The sequence below is a fragment of the Anolis sagrei genome, chromosome 8 (genome assembly GCF_037176765.1).
Source record: "Anolis sagrei isolate rAnoSag1 chromosome 8, rAnoSag1.mat, whole genome shotgun sequence".
Classification (NCBI taxonomy): Eukaryota; Metazoa; Chordata; class Lepidosauria; order Squamata; family Dactyloidae; genus Anolis; species Anolis sagrei.
In genome coordinates this window covers 28,712,133-28,736,534 of record NC_090028.1, presented here as the reverse complement: position 1 = coordinate 28,736,534, position 24,402 = coordinate 28,712,133, and the positions used below count along the sequence as shown (strand labels likewise).

Below are 24,402 nucleotides of genomic sequence, written 5' to 3'. Positions count from 1 at the left end.
ACTGTGTCTGGTTGTGATCCCCAGGTTGTGCCAGTCAGCTTTCGTATGATATTGTTTCTAGCACCCACTTTTTGCTTGGTGTTCAGGCAGTGCTTCTTGTAGGTAAGAGCACGGTCCAGAGTGACTCCCAGGTATTTGGGTGCGCTGCAATGCTACAGTGGGGTTCCTTCCCAGGTGATCCTCAGAGCTCGGGGTGCTTGTCTGTTCTTAAGATGTGTTTTAGATGAGTTGGGGGTCAGCTGGTTTTCCTTGTAATAGGCAGTAAGAGCACCTAGAGCTTCGGAGAGCTTCTGTTCTACCATCTCAAAGCTAGTTGTCAGCATGGCCAAAAGCTTGGTCCCACATCCAGGTCTTTTTCCTAAACGCTAGAAGGGAAGTCGTCGATCTGATCTCCCCGGGGAGTGAGTTCCACAGGTGAGGGGCCACCACTGAGAAGGCCCTGCTCCTCATCCCCGCCAGCCTCACTTGTGCCACTGGCAGGGTCGAGAGCAGGGCCTCCCCAGAAGATCTTGAACTTCGAGGTGGGATGTAGAGGGAGATCCGTTCGGACAAATACACTGGGCTGGAACCGTATAGGGTTTTGTAGGTCAAAAACAGCACTTTGAATTGTGCTCGGAATTGGATCGGCAGCCAGTGGACCTGACGCAACAGGGGGGTGGTGTGCTCCCTGTACGCCGCTCCGGTGAGCAATCTGGCTCCTTCTCGCTGGACTAGTTGAAGTTTCCGAGCAGTCTTCAAAGGCAACCCCACGTAGAGTGTGTTGCAGTAATCCAACCGGGATGTGACAAGAGCGTGGACCACCGTGGCCAGATCCGACTTCCCAAGGTACGGGCGCAGCTGGCGCACAAGTTTTAATTGTGCGAAAGCTCTCCCGGCCACCGCTGAGACCTGGGGTTCCAGGCTCAGCGATGAGTCCAGGATCACTCGCAAGCTGCGAACCTGCGTCTTCAGGGGGAGTGTAACCCCGTCTAACTCAGGCTGTAACCCTATACCCTGTTCGGCCTTCCGACTGACCAGTAGGACCTCTATCTTGTCTGGATTCAATTTCAATTTGTTAGCTCTCATCCAGTCCGATACAGCGGCTAAACACCGGTTTAAGGTCTGGACAGCCTCCTTTGTGACAGGTGAGAAGGAGTGACAGATTTGGACGTCATCTGCATAGAGATAGCATCTTAGTCCGAAACTCCGAATGATCTCTCCCAGCGGCTTCATGTAGATGTTAAATAACATCGGGGACAAGATTGAACCCTGTGGGACTCCACACAACAATGGTTGTGGGGCCGAACAGGTGTCACCCAATAACACCTTCTGGGTCCGTCCCTCAAGGAAGGATCGAAGCCACCGCAAAGCAGTGCCTCCGAGCCCCATATCCATGAGGCGGCCCAGAAGAATACCGTGATCGACGGTATCAAAGGCCGCTGAGAGGTCCAGCAGAACTAACAGGGACACACTCCCCCTGTCTAGCTCCCTGCGTAGATCATCTACCAAGGCGACCAAGGCTGTCTCAGTTCCATGTCCCGGCATAAAGCCAGACTGTGCCGGGTCTAGATAATCAGTGTCTACCAGAAACCCCTGGAGTTGTGTTGCCACCACACGTTCCATGACTTTGCCCAAATAGGGGAGATTGGAAACAGGCCGATAGTTGTCGAATTGAGTGGGATCCAGTGATGGTTTCTTCAACAGCGGTTTTATAATAGCTTGTTTTAAGCTCACTGGAAATTTTCCTTCCTGTAAGGAGGCATTAACCATCACCTTCACCCACTCTGCCAAACCCCCTCTGGCTTCCTTGATCAGCCAGGAAGGGCAGGGGTCTAGGATGCATGTGGTGGGTCGCACCTCTCCAAGGATCCTGTCCACATCCTCAAGCTGAACCAATTGAAACGAATCCAACAAAACTGGACAAGCAGATGCTCTCGTTACATCCCCAGAGACTGCCATTAACATGACGTCAAAACCTGATCGAATCCGCTCAATTTTATCCGCGAAGGATCGAGCAAATGCTTCACAGCGAGCCACCGAGTTGTCCGAGGCCTCGCTTTTTGGCGGATTTAACAGGCCCCTGACAACTCGGAAAAGCTCCGCTGGACGATTCTTCGCTGATGCAATATTGGCTGTGATGAATGTTTTCTGAGCTGCCGCTATTGCCACACCGTAGGACCTTAAAAAGGCATTCAAGTGTGTTTGGGCTGGATTGGTGGGATTCTGGCGCCACACGCACTCTAACCTCCTCTTCTTTCGCTTCATCGCTGCCAGTTCCTCGGTAAACCAAGAGGCTGGTTTAGCTCGGTTACTCGAGAGGGGGCGTTCTGGAGCGATAGTGTCAATCGCCCTGGTCAACTCATTATTCCAACGAGAGACCAAAGCATCGACAGTATCACTATGAGGTGGGTGAGGTGGTAGTCCTTTGTGATATTATACATTTTTCTCAGGAGGAGGCGATGGTTCACAGTATCGTAGGCTGCTGACAAGTCTATGAAGACAGCTCCTGTGATCTGCTGCCTTTCAAAGCCATCTTCTATGTGCTGAGTCAGGTTCAGCACTTGTGATGTGCAGCTTTTGCCTTTTCTGAAGCCAGCTTGCTGTGGGATCAGACAGGGGTCTATATTTTCCATAATTCTATGCAAAATAAGTCTCTCCAGAATTTTGTAGAGATAGCACAACAGGGAGATTGATCTGTAGCTTTTTGGGTCGTTACGGTCTTTGCCTGGCTTCAAGATGGCGATGACTCTTGCTTTCCTCCAGATTTTGGGGATCTGACAGGATGCGGTGCAGTTGTTCATCAGCTCCAGCAGGCAGCGCCTTGCTTTTGGACCAAAGTTCTTGATTTGTTCCATCCGTAGATCATCCAGGCGAGCTGCTTTGCCATTTTTACATTTATTGAGAGCCATGTCCAATTCAGTAGATGTAAAGGGTTCATGAAGGTTGTTGTTCTCAATCTCTTGTTGTCTGGCTATTGGTTTCTTTCCTACTTTGGTGGCAAGGTTGGGTTTCCCGTTCTTCAAGAGTTGGTGTGCTATCTGATCTGCCTTTATGTTGGCATGGGTATTAGTTTGTGAGGGGTCATTGCTCAGCCGTCTTAGCAACCTCCACGACTTCTGGCTGCTCCTGCCCATGTCAACCTCTGTGATCAGCTTGATCCACTGTTCTTTCTTGGCTTCAGAGATGGAGGACACAATGCTTTGCGCTGCCTGAAGAGTCTGCTCACTAAATGGGTCTTCGTTGTGGAGCTTGAAATAGTTTTCCAACAAGGCAGAGAGTTCCACTGTTGAACAGCTCTCACAGTCAGGTAGTTCTTCCTAATGATTTTAGTTTTGATTTTAGAGTTTGCTTACCTTGAAACTGCAAGGCCATTCAATGCTAATCAAGGTGGTCATTTAATAGTTTAATAGCCAACCAAGACAGCTATGAAGACAGATCACAGGGACGGCTAGTAACACTATAAAATAAGAGTCTTCCCTAAGTCCAGAAAGCCTGTCACTAAACATAAGGAGGCACTACTTCCCCTTTAAGAGTAAGGGCCTGTTCAAACCACCTCTGGAAATTCCTTGACTAAGAAAACCTTAGAAAAGCCAAGTCTGTAAAGGCAAGTCTAGAAGAGACCTGACAGCGCATGCGCGCACATTGCCCGCCACTAAGCATGCCGGGAAATGAAGTCCGCCTTGTCTGTGGAAGCGAGGAAGGGGGGTAAAAGGAGGAGGAGGCCTCGCTGTCGTCACTTCCGGCCAAGCTGAAGGAAGTGGCGGCATCGGGATGGCGCGGGGCTCTTCAGCGGTGATGGCCGAGGCAGCGTCGTCGTCCCGCGAGAAGGCGGTGGAGGAGGCGGTGAACCGATGGACCCTGCTCTTCTACTCCCAGCGGGCCGTGCAGGCCTTCCGGGCAGGGAGCAGCCGCGACTTCCGCCAGTTTCGTGACGTCATTTACGGTGCGCCGGGGAGGCATTTTCCGTTAGTTTTGAAACGGCGCGCTTTTCTCCCCAGAATTGATTTGGTTTGGTTCCCCCCCCCCCCCCCCCCAGTTTTGTCTCTGGGCTTTGGACTCCCAACTCCCACCATTCCTAACAGCCTCAGGCCCCCTTTTCCCCCCCCCTCAGCCGCTTAAGCTGAGTGCTGGGCCCATAACCAATGTTAGACTCAGTGCAGTGCAAGGAAATTCCCTCTACAGCAAGCTTGGGCCAACTTTGGTCCTCTGGGTGTTTTGGACTCCAACTCCCACCATTCCTAACAGCCTCAGGCCCTTTCCTTTTCCCCCTCAGCCACTGTTCTCTGCATTTCCTGGGCAAAGAACACTCACAGTATGGCTTGCCTGGCCATGTTATTGTTTGTTGCTTGCTTCCCAAAATGTTGTTGTTTGTTTGTCAATGCCTAGAGCAAGTATGAGCAAGCTTGGGCCCTCTGGGTGTTTTGGACTCCAACTCCCACCATTCCTAACAGCCTCAGGCCCCTTCCTTTTCCCCCTCAGCCCCTTAAGCGGCTGAGGGGGAAAAGGAAAGGGCCTGAGGCTGTTAGGAATGGTGGGAGTTGGAGTCCAAAACAACTGAGGGCCCAAGCTTGCCCATGCCTAGCCTAGGTTCCGGTCCAGTGTATCTGTCCGAACGTATCTCCCTCTACGTCCCACCTCGGAGTCTGAGATCATCTGGGGAGGCCCTGCTATCGACCCCACCACTGTCACAAGTGAGGCTGGTGGGGACAAGGAGCAGGGCTTTCTCAGTGGTGGCCCCTCACCTGTGGAACTCACTCCCGGAGGAAATCAGGGCATCATCATCCCTCCTCGCCTTTAGGAGAAGGGTGAAGACTTGGTTATGGGACCAGGCCTTTGGGCACTCCGGCAATTAAATCAGACAACCAGGCGAGTAAGACAAGCAGGATTGATGAAGTGGAACGTAAAACTAGATCTATGAGTAGCGAACGCTGACCATGTAAGAGGAGAAATTGGGTTTGTATTTGGTTTTATTGATTTTATTGATTTTATGGTTATAATGTATATTGGTTGTTAACTGTGTATTGATGTAATTTTGTGTTTGATTGTCATTATGATGCAGGCATCAAATTGTGCCTTTGCTTTTGTAAGCCGCCCTGAGTCCCCTTCGGGGTGAGAAGGGCGGGGTAAAAGAACCCCAAATAAATAAATAAATAAATAGACCAAAATCCACTATTGTGGCAATATGAAAACAACCAAATTAACTAAATGTATATATTTGCGTTGTTGTTGTTGTTCATTCGTTCATTCATCTCCGACTCTTCGTGACTTCATGGACCAGCCCACGCCAGAGCTCCCTGTCGGCTGTCACCACCCCCAGCTCCTTCAAGGTCAGTCCAGTCACTTCAAGGATGCCATCCATCCATCTTGCCCTTGGTCGGCCCCTCTTCCTTTTACCTTCTACTTTCCCCAGCATAATTGTCTTCTCTAGGCTATGCTGTCTCCTCATCATGTGGCCAAAGTACTTCAACTTTGTCTCTAGTATCCTTCCCTCCAATAAGCAGTCGGGTTTTATTTCCTGGAGGATGGACTGGTTGGATCTTCTCGCAGTCCAAGACACTCTCAGAACTTTCCTCCAACACCACAGCTCAAAAGCATCGATCTTCCTTCACTCAGCCTTCCCTAAGGTCCAGCTCTCACATCCGTAGGTTACTACTGGGAATACCATGGCTTTGACTAGGCGGATCTTTGTTGCCAGTGTGATGTCTCTACTCTACTATTTTATCGAGACTGGACATTGCTCTCCTCCCAAGAAGTAAGCGTCTCCTGATTTCCTGGCCACAGTCTGCATCTGCAGTAATCTTTGCACCTAGAAATACAAAGTCTGTCACGGCCTCCACATTCTCTCCCTCTATTTCCCAGTTGTCAATCATTCTTGTTGCCATAATCTTGTTTTTTTTTTTTATGTTTAGCTGCAACCTGGCTTTTACACATACACATATCAAAAAAACAGGACTGCCACCTTCACATTAAGTAGAAACAACTGGTTTTCTCTTGAAATATAAAACACAGTCTTTGTGTGAGTAAATGTCCTGTTCTCTATTCCATATGAGTAGACTCCAGTAGTCACATGAATTGACTCCAACCTACGACCGGTTTTGACTCGCAAGAGCCTTCGTCAGGTGGTTGGGTCTACAAACAACGCATATCATGAATACACACATACAATTGAACAATTTGTTATATCAAGTTTGTAAGAATATATACAGACACTCTACTTACTCAAATTATCACAAAAAGCGAGCAATTCACCTAGTGTCTTCTGGAGGGGTGGATCCTAAGGGGACATAGATAGCGGCTAAAGGTAATATTATATTGCAACATGAATTATAAACTATAAAGAAATACAATATCTATGAAACAGAAGTGGATTTTGGTCTCCACAGTGTCAGGGGAACCCATTTTTCTTTCCTGTTTTGGAGAGCGTAGACCACCGTACAAAGCCTTAAAACATTATCATGAGTGCCTCCATGTGAAATTGTTATTCCATTACGTTATCAAGTAGTTCCATAATTCCGTTTAGCTATGCCGTATTTGGGAAGGTCTGCTCAAAAAACAAGGTTTTCACCTTTTTTCGAAGTCAGGAGGGAGGAAGCCGATCTTATATCTCTAGGCAGGGCGTTCCACAGTCGAGGGGCCATTGCTGAGAAGGCCCTGTCTCTCGTCCCCATCAGACACATCTGCGAGGAAGGTGGTACCGAGAGCAGGACCTCCCCAGAAGATCTTAATGTCCTAGATGGTTTATAAGGAGAGATACGTTCGGATAGGTAAGTTGGACCGAAACCATGTAGAGCTTTATAGGCTAAAGCCAGCATTTTGAATTGTGCCCAGAAGCAAACTGGCAGCCAGTGGAGCTGGCGCAGCACAGGGGTTATATGCTCCCTGAGCACCACTCCTGTTAGCAATCTGGCTGCCGCTCGTTGGACCATTTGCACCTTCCGAACAGTCTTCGAAGGCAACCCCCACATAGAGCGCATTGCAGTAGTCAATACGGGATGTAACCAGAGTGTGGACTACAGTGGCCAACTCAGACTTGTTTTTTTGCTCTTTGTCTAGTGTGATCAGCTTATTGCTTAATGTATTTTTCAATCAACTTTTAAAATGAAATCATTTGCTTTTAAATCTACCTTACCATTGCTTTTAGAGTTATGCTTTATGGTTTTTGTGTTTGTTTTCCTTGCCTTTCCTCAGCTGTTTTGGCCAGGCCTTTGGCCTTAGAGCAACGTATTATTCTTCAATTACGGATTATCCAACTTCTCTCCAGGATCGAAGAAGGTTCGTGGTCCTAAATAAAGCTTTATTAATTATTACTGTTGTTATTATTATATTTATTTTTATTCCTATTTCATCTCCCCAAACAAACCCAAAAATGCAATTTTATATCTCCCATTTGTCCAGAAGCCCCTTTGTGGAGCCATATCTTCACATTGGGAGCATTTAACCACTCATTCTGTGCTATTGCAAATGGGAAAAACAGTGGATATGGATTTTCTGGAAAAACTCATTTGGCATTTATTTCAACAGCTTTTGCTAAATAGAAACAATGTATTTTTAATGTTTCTATGTTGAATCCTCTTTTGATGTTTAGATGTATGTGTATGTATAGATATGTATGTAACAATTCCCACATCGAATTTTTAGATGCATGTGTATGTTTAGATGTACGTAACAATTCTCACATTGTTATGGTTTTTAGCATTAACTGCTTTGAGTCTCCTTTGGCAGAGAGAACATGGAGCAAAATACTGGGTCTGCCAATAATAGGTTGGCAGAAGCTGGTGCTAACAGCGGGAGCTCACCCTGCTCCCCAGATTCAAACCACTGACCTTTCAGTCAGCAAGTTCAGCAGTTTAACCTGCTGTGCCACCGGAGGCTCCATATCATTATCATCATTATTTTATTTCGTACCTGTCTCTTCTTGTGGCTCGAGGTGGGGCACAACATTGCTAAAACACACCATCATTAAACAGTATGCAAAATACATATATTAAATTGTATTTCAATGAAATACATGTATTGAAATAAACAGGACGAAGATTAAAATACAATAAACGCAGGATGTGAGTTTAAAATTCTATAGTTGTAATTCACTGGTGTTTCGTTTAAATTGGCAGATGCTCCTTGTGGATAATTTTGAACTTGGTGTTTAATAGATGTTATACATTCACAGTATTTTTTTTCTGATTTATTTTGATGTGGCAAATTGGATTAAAAGTTGCAAGGGAATGAACTTCTCATACAGTCCTCAACTTATAACAGCCCAAAAGTGAGAAATAAGGGAAGGATAATGACTTTCTGGCCTCTTCTTAATGTGTTTTCAGCATGAAGTTGAAGCCAGAGTCTGTCCTTGCTGCTATTGCTTCTGTTTGTGAAGCGGTTATTATATTTTACCAGTGAAACAAGTTCTTTGTTTGTGCTGCAGATTGGACCATCAATATCAGGACTGAGCTGACACCACTGGAATGTGCTCTCCATCTTCTGGAAAAGATGAGGAGTGAGTTCGATGTTGATGTGAACATATTCGAAGAAATTCAGAAAAACGTAAAAGAAGCTGTAAGCATTCCTATTTCCGTTTTGTATAGACACATTTGCCTGGCCCTCTCATTTTTCAGTGAGTGTGAGGACGGTTGTGGTTTGGGAGGCATTGTTTTGCTTTGGAGAAAGAGTCATCTTTCCCCAGAGTCATATTCTTTCCCCAGTGTAACTCAAAGCCCCAGGATTAGGCCTTTTTTGTCTCAGTCCTGTAAATAAGTTAATCGAAATTAACTTGCCTGCACAGATTCTAATGGTTTCCCCTCCATTGTTGATGGGACATTTCTGTGGAAGTAGATGGTGAGGTTGTGTGTGACATTTTGGGAGAGTGGTCAGTTTTACATGTCATTTTAAATTGTTGTTGTAATAATAATAATAATAATTTATTTATTTCGTATTAAAAGCTTTGCATAAATTAGTATAAAACCGATAAAAATAGAAGGAGCGCAGGCAACTAAATATCTTTTGACCAAAAACAGGCAACAGCAATGGCATTGTCTGTAGCCTCCAACAATTCTTCCTCTGTACATGAGGCAGGGCATAGTGGACAAGCATACAGATGTGGAGTTGACTGTTCTGCTCCACAGTCACACAAGGTGTGGGATTCTTTTAGGTAGTGCTATTTTGCCAGGATGTCTTTTGTTCTGCCCACTCCACTTCTGAGTCTGTTCAGGGACTTCCAAGTTGCCCATTCTTGGTTTTCCCCCTGGAGGAAGACCCTCTCTCGTGGGGGGCCATCCAGTTGGGGTTTCCTGGTTTAGCTGCCCAGAGGGATACCCTTGCTGTTGCTGGGGGGACGTCAAGAGGAGTGGTAGTTATCATAAAGCTTTTCCTTGATTTGAGTCTACTGGGAGGAGACTGGTAGCCATGTAGTGGGTAGCTTTCACAACCTTATTTCTCTCACATTTAGCAGCAACTTCCCGTCACACATCAGGTGGGGCAATGCCAGCTAGCTTATAGTTTATCAACAGGTGTAGGTTTAAGACATCCTGTGATTATTCTGCATCTTTCATTCAATGCTACATTCACCTGCTTTGCATGGGCTGACTTATGCCAAACAGGACAGGCATACTCGGCAGTTAAGTAAGACAAGGCCAGGGCTGATGTTCTTACTAATGTTGGGTCTGCACTCCATGTGCTGCCAATATGTTTCCGCAGTGTTTCCTATATGCTAGTGTTCGATCTAAGGGACACTGATATTTAGGAGGGAAACAGTGTTCAAGCTCTTGACCTTCCCAGGTGACTTTCAATTTCCTGTTGGCTTCATGGTTGTGTAGGTGGAAAGCACACACTTGTGTCTTGGCAGGGTTAGGCTTCCGATGGTTATCTTTGCATTAGCTGGAGAGATCTTTCAAGGCATTAGTAAGTTGGATTTCAACTGTTTCAAAGTCTTTTGCTTGTGTTGTTAGGCCAAGGTCATCAGCATATATAAAGCTCTTTGTGAGTGGTGGTTGTGGCTGATTGTTAGTAAAGATATTAAACAAGGTTGGTGCAAGAATACTGCTTTGGGGTAAGCCATTTTTTTGCCTCCTCCATCTACTTTTCCTGCCTTGAAACTCCACATAGAAGCTACGGTTTTCTAGAAGAGTCTGGATAGTTTTGGTAAAATCATACTCTCGGGTAATATGGTAGACTTTCTGCAGCATTTTCCTATGTTTCACCATGTCATAGGCTGCTGTAATACAACAGTCAGCATAGTGATCTTGTTTGTTTGCTGTGTATTAATCTTGTTGTGTATCAAATAATAATAATAATAATTAAATAATTATTATTATAATTATGGTGTGGTAATTAACCACCCTGAGTCCTCACAGGGAGAAAGATGGTATATAAATAATGTTTATTATTATTATTATTATTATTATTAACTTTATTTGTATCCCGCTAACATCTCCCGAAGGACTCGATGCGGCTTACACGGGCCGAAGCCTCAAAACACAATACAATAGAAAAACATAACACAACAATAAACAAAGCAAATCAAAACAATTAAGCAAAATAACAACAATGACAATACATCAATACATCAAGACACTATTAAAGCTGGTTCGGCCGGCGCAATGGGGTACAGGGGTTAAAAGTGCTGAGATGGCAGGAGGAACGTAGGATTAAAAGTGCGGTGTGCAGCAACATTGGTTGTGCTAAAGTGCTAAAGTATTAATGATAATAATGATGTAAGGGAATGTATTCTGGGGCTTGGAGAATGCACAGAAAATCTTCCCTGCTGACTGTCTTCTGTTCTTTCTGTTCCAGGCGGTCATTGCTTGTATCAAGAACAAAGAATACAACCAAGCCAAGAAAATCCTTAAGAAATACATGTCCAAAGATCCCAGCACTCTGGTGAGCAGTAAATGGGTTGGTCCTTGGTTCTGGGATGGAATGGGTGGCAGTATGAGTCCTCCTTGTTGCAGTGCCCGAATTAGATGGATGCAGGGCTTCCCCTCCTTGACTTTCCTCTCCAGCAGCCCTTTTGCAGCCCTGTTGTTACAGAGTTCAGCCGGAGATGCATCTGCCACAGCTTGTGCTCCAGGCCTTTGTGCTGTCCCTTCAGGGCCCAGTGTGGTTTGCTGTAGATGAATGCTACCACGCTCTGAGTGTTCCTTCCCTCATCCACTCCCTTGAAAGTGCCAAAACCGTTTTTCTTGGTCCAGAAAATGAGAATATTGCTCCAGAACATCATCCGGGAGAAGAACCCCTCCGACCCAGCTATCTTGGACTTCTCCTTCAAGCGCTTCCAGCAGACAGTCCTGATGCTTTTGGAGAACTATATGGATGACTCAGAGCCTTTTCTCTCAACGGTCAGTGCAGGCCTCAAGCACTAGTCAGTTTTTGCTTGTGATTTGTAATTTAATCTGCATTTATCATTGAATTTTAACCTACCTTAGGAGCCTGTGGTGGTGCAATGGGTTAAGCCCTTGTGCTGGCAGGACTGCTGACTGAAAGGTTGGCGGTTTGAATCCAGGGAGTGTGGTGACCTCCCATCTGTCATTTCCAGCTTCCCATGCAGAGACATGAGAGAAGCTTCCCACAGGATGGTAAAATATCCGGTGTCCCCTGGGCAGTGTCCTTGCAGACGGCCAATTCTCTCACACCAGAAGCTACTTGTAGTTTCTCAAGTTGCTCCTGGCACACAAAAAACCCTCTACCTTTTGATTCTGGATATCTTGTATTTTAATAGTGTTTTATCTCTTTGTTTTAATATGTTGTACACCACCTTGAACAGTAAGTAGAGGCACGTAACAAAATTATTATTATTATTATTGGGATATGGATGAGATGCTCTTGTGTGTTATGTGGCCACAGTTCCAACTCGTCCTCATTATTATTAAAGGTAAAGATTTCCCCTTGACATTAAGTCTAGTCATGTCTGACTCTGGGGGTTGATGCTCATCGCCATTTCTAAACTGAAGAGCGAGCTTTGTCTGTAGACGTCTCCAAGGTCATGTGGCCAGCATGATTGTATGGATTGCTGTTACCTTCCCACCGGAGCAGTACCTATTGATCTACTCACATTGGCATGTTTTTGAACTGCTAGGTTGGCAGAAGCTGCAACTAACAGTGGGTGCCCACCCTGCTCCCCAGATTCAAACTTTCGACCTTTTGATCAGCAAGTTCAGCAGCTCAGCAGTTTAACCCGCTGCACCACAGAGGGCTCTATTATTATTACTATTATTTATATCCCAGTTTTTCTCTCTAAAACAACTCAAAATGACTTACAATAAAAACCAATACAATACAATTTAAAACCTAAACATATGTGAACATTAAGATAGACCTGAATACTAACAGCATTAAAAATAAGCAGTTGCAACCCTTAAAACAGATTAAAAATCTATTCATAGATAAAACCATAGCACTCCGCTGACCTAATCTACTTTACCCCTAGTCAACATGATAAGTTTTCAAGGCTTCAAAACAGGAGCCTGATCTGGTGGAGGGAGCCAGATGCACAACAAAGCATCTGGCTCAATGCATAGCAGCCCAAAGTTCATTTGACTGTATCTAAATACCAAAAGCGGATCACATGGTGAAGCTTTCTGCTGACTCTGTTCCTGGCCTTTCTTTATTCAAAGATGGCTGAAAAGTATTCCTCTGAGCTGGTGGAGCCCCAGATGAATCCCAAAGGTGCCACCAGCGAAGAGATGGAGGTGTCAGAGCCTGTGAAGAAATCAGAGGAGGAGGATGTGACCCCTACGGCCACAGGACCAGGATCTCAACTCCAGGAAAGACTGCAGGAGGCCTCCATGAAGGACAGTCTTGAGTTTGAAATGCAAGAGCTGCCTGAAGAAGAAGGGCCAGAGAAACTGGAGGGAGACCGCCAGGCAAGCGTCAAGGCTTTGCCGACAATCGGAGGCAACCGGAAGGAGGCCACTTTGCGTTGTTTGGGAGACATCCGTGAAAGAAGAGCAGCCTCTGAACCACATGGGAAAAGTTCTAGAAATGGTGCAGAGCCTGCCAGGGTCACAGACAGGTATGGTGTTTGTGTTGCTGGGTTTGAGTCACAGAGATACCATATTTCTTCAATTCTGAGACACTATCATTTGTAAGACGCACACTAATTTCAGTACCACCAACAGATATAGGTATATGCATGTGCTCTCAATTCTAAGGCGCACCCAGTTTTTAGAGATGTTTATATCGGGAAAAGTGCAACTTCGAGCTGAAGAAATACAGTATTTTCCAAGAGCTGAAGATTTGTTGTGTCAGAAGCCACACAGCATGGTAAAATGCACTTACCTGTGAACATGTCTTGCTTAGGGCAGAAGACCTTTTCCTTTTGCCAAAAGAAAGAGCTCTGCATAAGTCAGAAGCTGCCTTTCTCTTATAGAAATTACTTCACCAAACAAATGACTTGGCTGTTTCATTGTGTATCTTGTCAGTGTTCTTTAACTGCCTTCCCATAATGGAAGAAGACTTTGTGCTGGGACAGAGAGGTCAGCCCAGGTATCTAGTGGGCCACTTCTCAGCTTGTGAGACCTTGTGGAGGAACCGGTGTGAGTTCTAAGATCTGCCAAGGAGGCCCTCCTCTCAGTCCCACCTCTGTCTCAAGTGCGGTTGGTTGGGACGAGGGAGAGGGCCTTGTTGATGGTGGTCCCCTAGCTCTGGAACACTGTCCCCAGGGAACTTAGAGCTAAAAATTCTTTCAGCAGATCTTTGATAACATTAAAGATAGCAGCTAGACTACTATCTTTAGCCAGGGAAGGCTAATTTCATTGTATGAATCTTTGAACAATGGCCATTGCCATATTTTATTTATTCTCTTGCTCTTGTAAATTTTATATGTCTGGTTTTAAATGTTTCTTACTTACTTAGGCAATCCTCCATAGCTCGAGGATGATGGTCCTCCAAGTGTAGTGTCTTGGTGGTGGATACGTAGGTGGCTGTGGAGCCCTATTCTTGATCTGGTTGGCTTGACACACCATGTTTCTCCCTTTTGCCCTCTATTCTTGCCTCTTCGAACTCCGCAGCACTGCTGGTCACAGATGACCTCCAGCTAGAGCACTCAAGGGCCAGGGCTTCCCAGTTCTCAGTGTCTATGCCACAGTTTTTAAGGTTGGCTTTAAGTCCATTTTTAATTCTCTTTTCCTGTCTGCCAACATTATGTTTTCCATTCTTGAGTTGGGAGTATAGTAACCGCTTTGGGAGACAGTCCACCCACACTTTTTCAATGAGCTGGTGGAGTTGTTGTGTCCACCTTCTTTAAAGATTTCAGCAGGGATCCCATCAGGTCCTCTGGCTTTGTTATTTTTTGTTGGCCTATTGCATTGCTGACTTCCTCTAGACTAGGCAGTGCTGCAAGCTCATCCCTGGTTTGTTGTTGGGGGATTTGTGAGAGAATCTCTTTGGCCACGTCGGAGTTGCAATTCAGGAGGTTTTGGTAGTGCTCTTTCCAAAATAGTGCGATTAATTTTTTTGTCCTTCAGAAGGTTCTATTTGATGAGCGTAGAGGGTGTATGCCATGATGACCTTCATGGCTTTAAAAATTCCCTGAGCATCATGAGTATCTGCAAAGTGTTGGACTTCTTCAGCCTTCTTTGTCCACCAGATGTTTTTGAGTTCTCTGGTCCTTCTTTGAACCTCAGTTTTTGCACTAGTGTAGATCTTTTTTTAGCAGTGCAGTTGGTATCTCTCTGCCATATTTGGAAGGCTTTCCTTTTCTTGTCAATTAACTATTGGATCTCTTTGTCATTTTTGTCAAACCAATCTTGATGTTACTTAGTTTGATATCCAGTGGTTTCTTTGCAGGCTGTGATAATGCCAGACTACTATCTTTAGCTAGGGGAGGCTAAATTGATTGTATGAACCTTTGATCAATGGCCATTGCCAAATTTTATTTATTTTATTGCTCTTGTTAATTTTATATGTCTGATTTTACATGTGTTGCTGGTTTTAATGTTGATATATTATAGTTTACATGCTGTATGGCACCACCGTGTGCTATTTGTAAGCCACCCGAGATCCTATGGGAGATGGTGGTGGGATATAAATAAAGTTTATTATTATTTTATTATTTGTCTGCTAGACGCCCACTGGAGAGACCGACTACCTATGGGCACTCTGTGATCCTCTCTGACTCCGACGACCCCGATGCTGCCTTCCAGAAACTGGATGAGACGGACTGGTTTTGTCCCAAGGTGACCCAGAGACCCGCACGTAACAGAGGCAAGCGCCAGAGGGAGGAAATGGAGGAGGAAGACAAAGAAGAGGCAGAGGAGGAGGAAAAGGGGCTCAAGGATGCAACTTCTGGGCCCCAGTCCTGCTCAGAGGCAGGCAATTACCCAGTCACTATCAGTACGTTTGTTATGGGAAAGGTTAACACCATTTCGAAGGACGCAGCTGACAAACGCATGGTGCCCAAGAAGCTGCTGGTGACTATGGCTCTTCAGGCGGAAAAAGAACAGCAGAAGGAACCCCCCAAGGCACATTCTTCTCCCAAGTAGGTGGCTAGGGCTGGCTGATTGGGTTTTTGGACCAGGCTGCCTTTGCAGTTTTAATGATTCCTGGGTTTGTTATCTGCCCAGGATAACATTGAAGGATCTGGAGAAGTAACGTCATGTCATGATATAATGGTTTATTGGAGAGAGATGTGTTAGAAGGGGTGCCTCATGACCCATCGCTCCATTGAAGCAAGCAAAGTTTATTGATTAGTCCATTGACCATATTAACATTAAAAACAAAAACAGAAACGTGCACAAATTCACTATCCTAAGACTCCCATAATAGTGAACTAATTTACATTCAAACTTGATTAAGTTAAAAGATAATTAAAGATATCATCATTAAAATGCCAAGGTAAAATTTCACACCACAAAAGTTAAAACGAAGGTTAAAATAGACAGCTATTACACAATCTCAAGCCACTTCAGATATCTGCGTCACCCCTACAGTTTACCCCAGTCTCCTCCAGATACGCAGTTCTCAGCTGCGTTGCTCTATAAAGGAAAAGGGCTGTTTGGTGTGTCATCTTAGCATTCTGGCCAGCCATTAAGAATGTAGTTTTGATATGGGGATCCCAGTGAGTCTTCTGTATGATGAATGGTCCGAGGTATTGATTTCTCTCTTTGTTGTACAAAATACAATTAAACAGTACATGTGTAATATACTCTACCTCTGTCGCCCCACAGATACAGAAACGTTCATTATATGGAACTTGGTTAAACCTTCCATGTTTAATCATTGTATCTGTCTGTTCAAATCGGGTTCTAGTGAATACCCTCCTTAGATGTTTAGGCATTTCTATCTTTAGGTATTCGGCTGTTTGAAAAAGTATGCTTGAAGCAATTAAACCATTTCTGTGAGCCGGCTTTACTAAGGGCGGCAATGTCTTTCTGAGCCTCTATATCCTGTATTCATTGTGCCACTATTTTTGTATCTAATTCTTTTAGGAGATCTGGGTATAGAATTGGAAGTCCACAACTCCTGATGTATTTTGTCAGTTGCACCAGCCAAGAGGACTGATGTTGGTTTTTGGTCTGCTCTAACAGGCACAATTTTGGTAGCCTATCATTTGCCATGGCATTTAGTTTTATCCAATATTTATATGCCCTAATTTTGGATAAACCATCGACTGTATAACTCCTGCTTCTGCTCGCACTGCTGCAACTGGGGTCCTTTTATCCACTCCTAGAAAGTTACGCAGGTGCTGTGCTTGAGATTGCTCTAATAATGATACCTGGTTTAGGCCTCAGACTTCCGCTCCATACAGGAGCATGGGGGTAACCTTGGCCTTATATACTTTAAGAAGCGGGTCTAAGGAACCTGGTTGGCTATGGTTTGTTAATTTTAGCAGTTGGTTCCATTGAAGCTGTCCTTTGTCTCTGCTGCCAGTCCCTGAAGCCTCATAATGGTTATGACTGGCTGGCTTTCATCCAGCCTTTAGAGACCTTTTCTCCCCTCTTCTGGAGAGTGTTGACCCTTCTTCAGGGCAAGGGAGGGGCCATCCTGCTCTTCCAAGGGAGACTTGGCTCTTAGCTGGAGGTCCCCAATTTGGTCTCTCCTTCCCAAGGATTTCCTTGGGCGACTTTAAGCTTCACTCAAGGTGGCTGGACAGACTGTGAAAGGAATCCATTTATTATTATTATTATTATTATTATTATTATTATTATTATTATTCTGCCAGAAAAACACAGTATGTCACAGCAAACGAGATCTATATGCTGGATTTTGTATCACAAAATCTCAAGTCGAACACTTCCCAAGCGTCTAGGACTGTGTGATGTATTTTCGAGTAATGCACACAGATCCAAGTCAGGTGGCCTTTTGCAGTTGACAGATCGTGATTTTGTCAATGTTTATTGTTTCCAAATGCTGGCTGAAATCTTTTGGCACAGCACCCAGTGCGCCAATAACCACTGGGACCACCTGGACTGGTTTATGCCAGAGCCTTTGCAGTTCGATTTTGAGGTCCTGATAAAGGCTGAGTTTTTCTGTTGTTTTTCCTCAATGCAACTGTCACCTGGTATGGCGACATCACTAATCGAGACTTCTTTTCTTTTCTACAATCGTGATGTCTGCTGTGTTGTGTTACAAAACTTTGTCAGTCTGAATTTGAAATAAATTATTATTATTGTTATTGTTATTGTTATTGTTATTATTAGCAGCGCAGTTGGTATCTCTCTGCCATGTTTAGAAGGCTTTCCTTTTCTTATCAATTAACTGTTGGATCTCTTTATCCTTTTTGTCAAGCCAATCTTGATGTTCCTTAGTTTGATATCCAGTGGTTTCTTCACAGGCTGTGATGATGCCAGATTACTATTTTTAGCCAGGGAAGGCTAAATTGATCGTATGAACCTTTGATCAACAACCATTGCCATATTTTATTTATTTTATTGCTCTTGTTAATTTTATATGTCTGGTTTTACATGTGTTACTAGTTTTAATGTTGATATATTATAGTTTACATGCTGTATGGCACCACCGTGTGCTATTTGTAAGCCTCCCGAGTTCCTATGGGAGATGGTGATGGGATATAAATAAAGTTTTTTATTATTTTATTATTTGTCTGCTAGACGCCCACTGGAGAGACCGACTACCTATGGGCACTCTGTGATCCTCTCTGACTCGGACGACCCCGATGCTGCCTTCCAGAAACTGGATGAGACGGACTGGACTTGTCCCAAGGTGACCCAGAGGCCCGCACGTAACAGAGGCAAGCGCCAGAGGGAGGAAATGGAGGAGGAAGACAAAGAAGAGGCAGAGGAGGAGGAAAAGGGGCTCAAGGATGCAACTTCTGGGCTCCAGTCCTGCTCAGAGGCAGGCAATAAACCAGTCACTATCAGTACGTTCCTTATGGAAAAGGAAAACACCATTTTGAAGGACGCAGCTGACAAACGCATGGTGCCCAAGAAGCTGCTGGTGACTGTGGCTCTTCAGGCGGCAGAAGAACAACAGAAGGAACCCCCCAAGGCACATTCCTCTTCCAAGTAGGTGGCTAGGGCTGGCTGATTGGGTTTTTGGACCAGGCTGCCTTTGCAGTTTTAATGATTCCTGGGTTTGTTATCTGCCCAGGATAACATTGAAGGGTTTGGAGTAGTAATGTCATGTCATGATATAATAGTTCATTGGAGAGAGATGTGTTAGAAGGGGTGCCTCATGACCCATCATTCCATTGAAGCTGTCTCTGCTGCCAATCCCTGAGGCCTCATAATGATTATGACTGGCTGGCTTTCATCCAGCCTTTAGAGACATTTTCTCCCCTGTTCTGGAGAGTGTTGACCCTTCTTCAGGGCAAGGGAGGGGCCATCCTGATCTTCCAAGGGAGACTTGGCTCTTAGCTTGAGGTCCCCAATTCGGTCTCACCTTCTCAAGGATTTCCTTGGGTGGCTTGAAGCTTCACTCAAGGTGGCCAGACAGACTGTGAAAGGAATCAATTTATTATTGTTGTTATTATTTTACTGACAGAAAAACACAGTATGTCACAACAAATGAGATCTATATGCTGGATTTTTGCATCACAAAAGGGTCCTTTGTCCCACCCTGGTCATTCCACTGTTATATAAACCCATTTTCCTAGTTCCAACAGACCTTACTACCTCTGAGGATGCTTGCCATAGATGCAGGCAAAACGTCAGGAGAGAATGCCTCTAGAACAGTGTTTCTCAACCTGGGGGTCACGAAGGGGTGTCAGAGGGGTCACCAAAGACCATAAGAAAACTTCCATGTGGGAAGTTTGAGCCAATTCTATCATTAGTGGAGTTCAGAATGTTCTTTGATTGTAATGAACTATAAATCCCAGCAACTACAACTCCCAAATGTCAAGATCTATTTTCCCCAGACTCCATCAGTGTTCACATTTGGGCATATTGAGTATTCGTGCCAAGTTTGGTCCAGATCCACCATTGCATGAGTCCACAGTGCTCTCTGGATATAGGTGAACTACAACTCCCAAACTCAAGGTCAATGCCCATCAGACCCTTCCAGTGTTTTCCATTGGTCATGGGAGCCAAGTTTGGTTCAAATCCATCGCTGGTGGAGTTCAGAATGCTTTTTGATTATAAGTGAACTATAAATCTCAGCAACTACAACTCCCAAATTACAAAATAAATCCTTCCCCCAACCCCACTAGCATTCACATTTGGGTGTATTGGGTATTTGTGCCCAGTTTGGTCCAGTGAATGAACATGCATCCTGCATACCAGATATTTACATTATGATTTATAACAGTAGTAAAATGACTGTTATTAAGTAGCAATCAAAACAATATTATGGTTGGGGGTCACCACAAGATGAGGGACTGTATTAAGGGGTCACGGCATTAGGAAGGTTGAGAACATGGCCATATAGCCCGAAAAAACCTACAACAACCTAGTGATTCCGGCCATGAAAGCCTTCGACAATACATTTGTCAGTGCAGTTGTACGTGCTCGCTAGTCTCTCTGGAGGGATCCATTTTAATTTTTTTGCCACTCCCTTTGTATTTTGTATTTTTCCTGGAGAAATAGACGAAGTAGCACATCCCTGGTTCTGGGTAAGAGATGAATCTTTCTCTGCTTCATCCAGGTCCTCCAAGGCGAGCATCAGCACTTCAACTGAAGAGGAAGAGAAGGAGGTTTGGAGTGACGAAGAGGAGCTCTTCATTGACCTCGGTAAGTGTGAACCGCAAGGGAAATGGCCAGTTGACTGTCCTGCCAGGTGGGCGGCCAGGAGGGCTCGGGGTGTTAGGTAGTAGCCACAAGGGCTGCTGGGGCACTAAGTTTCGGCCGACCATGGTGCAGTGGCCACCGTGGTCAGCCCAAGAGGGTTGCCTTTCTCTTCACAATGCTCACAGAAGGTGTGGAGACTGATGGGGTTCTATTTCAGGACAGAAAGGCAGAAACAGCAACAGCAGCAATACTTCCATCAACAGCTGCAAGAGGAAGGTAAGGCAGCATCCTCTCGCTCTGATCAGATACCCCTCTCTAGGAATTTCTTAATTCCTCCATGGTGACTCTGTGGTAATACCTGATTTCTTTTTTTCCATATATATATTTAATATTTTTTATTATTTTATCATAGTTCAATACATTTGTTGTTCATTGTTTATTTTGCAGCAGATTCATATTATTCAGTACAACCTATCATACTTCAACTTTTGGCATCTATTGTTATTTTTCTGCTTATACATATTATCTATCCTTCACCACTGTGCTCCCCTCCCCACTCCCAAGCCACAGTTTTTACACATCATCTGTCAAAAATTTTAGTTCTTCTTGTGGAGGTAACTTTCTTTCTTTCTTTTTTAATCCTTTTTCAATGAATTTACTCCATACATCATAAAAATCACTTTTTTCCCATATACCTCTTTTAACTTTTAATATAAATGTCAGCTTATCATTTATTGCCAATTTCCAAACTTCCTTGTGCCACTCCTCTATTTGTATATTTATTTCTCTTTTCCAATTCCTTGCTATAAGCAGTCTTGCTATTGTTAATAAGTTTGTTATCGCATCTTTATCTTCTTTTTTCAATTGCTTATTGTTATATAATGATAATAAAGCTATACTAGGACTTCTTTCTATTTTAATGTTCATTATATCCTCTATTTCTCGAAATAATTTCCCCCAAAATTTATTTACATATTTACATTGCCACCACATATGTATATATGTTTCTGATTCTTGACATCTGTAATATCTGATTTCAATAGGGTTTGCTGTTATCCATGGTTCCCTGTTTCTATAGTAAGTTCAGGCCCATATCCCCCAAATATATGGGAGCTGGACTATATTTAGCAGAAGCTTGGGAGAGAGTTACAAGGCTTAGATGTTATTGTTAGTAATGTTACTTATTGTATATACTCGAGTATAAGCCGACCCTATTTTAAGCCGAGGCACCTAATTTTACCACAAAAACCTGGGAAAACATATTGACTCGAGTTTAAGCCAAGGGTGGGAAAAACAGCAACTACTGCTATATTTCAAAATAAAAATAAATACCAATAAAATTACATCAACTGAGGTATCAGTAGGTTAAATGTTTTTGAATATTTACACCAAACTTTTTTTTTGTCGAGTCAGGAGCGACTTGAGAAACTGCAAGTCGCTTCTGGTGTGAGAGAATTGGCAGTCAAGGACGTTGCCCAGGGGATGCCTGGATGTTTTGATGTTTTTACCATCCTTGTGGGAGGCTTCTCTCATGTCCCCACATGAGGAGCTGGAGCTGACAGAGGGAGCTCATCCGCGCTCTCCCCGGATTCGAACCTGCGACCTGTCGGTCTTCAGTCCTGCTGACACAGGAGTTTAACCCACAGCGCCACCAGAGGCTCCTTACATCAAACTGATTAAACCATTATTTTAACTTTCAATATAAATGTGTTTACGTATCCTTCCAATAATAATAAAGAGAGTAAAATAATAAATGTAATAATAGAATAAAATAATGGAAATGTAATAATAGAATAAAATAATGGAAATGTAATAATAACAATAATGTAGTAAAATAATAAATATAATATTAGAGTAAAATATAAATGTAATAATAACAATAGAGTAAAATAATAAAAGTAATAAAATAATAAAAATGGAGTGAAATAATGGAAATGCAATAATAATAGAGTAAAATAATAAATGTAATTAATAATAATAACAACAACAACAACAAAAAGAGTAAATTAACAAATAACTTTGACTCGAGTATAAACCGAGGGGGGTCTTCCAGCCCCCAAAAAAGGGCTGAAATGAATAGCACAACAGGGTTATTACTGAGGTCCAGAACCTTTCTGAAATATCTGCACAATCTCAGCTGTCATTTCAATGGACTTTGTGTTGTTTTCCTTTTACTGAAAGCTGGTTTTATTTGATGCACCAAATAAAAAAGAGAAAAAGCACTTCTCTGGCCCATTTACCACTTGCCTTCCCATTCTCCTTCCATAACCGTCTATTGTGTATATATAAATATGCACACTTTCTCTTTGAATAGTATTTGGGGGGCGGGGGTCACCAAAATTCCCTGTGTGTTCTCTACTAAGACACAGAGAGAATGCCTCCCAGTGGGCTTTGTGTCATCAAATCGAAGCATTTCCTGAGTTATTGGCTACTTGGAAAGAGGAAGTCACAGAACAGTATAGAGAGCTTTGCCTTTTGTCAGTATTGGGGGCTTGTTTGGAAGGGCCCTCCCCATTTCGACCATAATTGTGGCTCACAGAAGCCTCTCCTCCTTTCCCCGCAGAAGTGGACAAGGGAGGAGTCCCAGTGGATCAAGGCTGGTGTGAGGAAGTTTGGGGAAGGTAACTGGAAGGCCATCTTCAAGAGCTATCCCTTCAAGGAGCGAACCCCAGTTATGATCAAGGACCGCTGGCGGACCATGAAGAAGCTCGGGATCCAGTAAATCCGTGGAGGAGAGTGGAGGATGGCGGAACATGGCCTGTGCACGTCAAAAAGATTGCCCAGAACGGCTTCCTCTGAAGACTGCAGTGAACAGACCTTCATGGTGGGGCCTTGTTTTGACAAGACAGGAAGTACTTTTTCTCCTTCCTGTGAAGGTCACCATTGAGGACTGAAGAAGAAGCACATAGTCCTCTCAAGTCACAAGTTGTTCGGCAGTTCCACGCAACAGGGATTATTATTTTTCCTGTTCTTTGGGCAACAGTTGGAGGATAGGAAAGAGAGGTGGGTGGGCGGGCGGGCAGGTGGAAAGATAACTCTCAATTACGAGCAATAGGTAGGACTCCACTTAAGGAACTGAAGGAGTTCTCGTCAATGTGTAAAAAAGAGCCCCAAGATGTTTCCTCCTGTTTTCCATATAGATTGCAGCAGGGCCTCCCCTGGAGACTTTATTTTTACCATATAAAGACTTCTGTGTCATGGAACAGAGGGAGGATAACACACGGTTTGGGGTTTATGAATTTTTCTTTCTTTCTTGAGAGTCATTGAGACCAAACAAAAGAGAGATTGGGTGAAACTTTGTATGTTTAGCAAAATAAAGCATTGTATTAGATATTTGCTTACATTTCTTCTCCTCAGGTCTGTGGTCTCCAAGGAGAAAGCTCCAAGGCCACTTTGAGACTCATTTTAAGAGATGAAAGCAGAATGTTGATGATGCTGATAATAATGATTCTAATAGTATTAAGATGCCACTGGTGAAGTTGCCTGTGTAGGTCTGATGACTGTTTTGAACATATTGCAACAGAAGCTTGACTTTGAATGGGACCTGGGTAATAGTCCCTGAAAAGAGGCTGCACGTGAATATTCTGGTAAAACAGTGGTTTTATGATGACAAAATGAGTAGGATAATTTAGTTTCCCATCTTCAGGGGATCCTACATATGTTGAATACCGAACCTGGGCGAGGATGAGGAATGAACTGTTGGATTAATGGGCTTATTAACAGAAGACTCTCATAAATGTACAGCGGAGTGACTTAGCAGCAGCAGCGTGACCCAGCACCAGTAGCCCAAAGTGATAAAAAGAACAAAAACACACAGACCAATATTATCTCTTCCAAAAGAGGATTTTCTTTATAGCAAAATAATATGGTTGCATTATTTATAAGAACAAGGTTTCCGTAACATAAATTAAGTTCTTTACACTTCCTTCTTTGCTTCCATGCTGGGCTTCTTTCTTATGCAGATAAATAGCTTCAATCTCACAGAGTCTCTTCTCACACCAAAGTTACACAGGAGCTACACACAGCAGCCTTCACACTGGAGCTTCCTCTCACACTGAGGCGTTCTCATACTGAGGCCTTTCTCCTACTGAGGCTTTCTCACACTGAGGCCCTTCTCCCACAGAGACCTCTCACAGACTGAGGACTACCTCAAACTCTGGACTACTAAGCTACAAGCACACCTGCTTATATAGAACTGCAGCTTTTCACACTGAGGCCTTTCTTTACAGAGGCCTCACACACTGAGGGCTCTCTCAAACTGCTGCCTCTCACACTGAGGCTAACTAACACAGAGGTCTTTCTCCCACTGAGG

The 24,402-nt window shown here is 44.0% G+C and overlaps 1 protein-coding gene across 1 annotated transcript; it reads left to right on the top strand.

Annotated features, from left to right (window-relative positions):
* The first annotated feature begins 3,703 nt into the window (after nucleotides 1-3,703).
* On the top strand, nucleotides 3,704-23,421 carry TERF2 (telomeric repeat binding factor 2). Its single transcript, XM_060787976.2, has 11 exons — nucleotides 3,704-3,922; nucleotides 7,168-7,251; nucleotides 8,399-8,529; nucleotides 10,762-10,848; nucleotides 11,160-11,306; nucleotides 12,582-12,979; nucleotides 15,032-15,445; nucleotides 18,018-18,431; nucleotides 20,008-20,093; nucleotides 20,308-20,366; nucleotides 22,654-23,421. Exons 1-11 carry the CDS (start codon nucleotides 3,751-3,753, stop codon nucleotides 22,810-22,812), a joined length of 2,151 nt encoding a protein of 716 aa, XP_060643959.2. The 5' UTR covers nucleotides 3,704-3,750; the 3' UTR covers nucleotides 22,813-23,421.
* Nucleotides 23,422-24,402: the final 981 nt, after the last annotated feature.

What these genes read in the sequence shown, in the direction of transcription:
- TERF2 (XM_060787976.2), top strand. Translation starts at nt 3,751, where the DNA reads ATGGCGCGGGGCTCTTCAGCGGTGATGGCCGAGGCAGCGTCGTCGTCC. An exon ending in CCTGCCAGGGTCACAGACAG is followed by an intron (nt 12,980 to 15,031) that starts GTATGGTGTTTG and finishes TTTGTCTGCTAG; the next exon opens with ACGCCCACTGGAGAGACCGA. An exon ending in AAGGCACATTCTTCTCCCAA is followed by an intron (nt 15,446 to 18,017) that starts GTAGGTGGCTAG and finishes TTTGTCTGCTAG; the next exon opens with ACGCCCACTGGAGAGACCGA.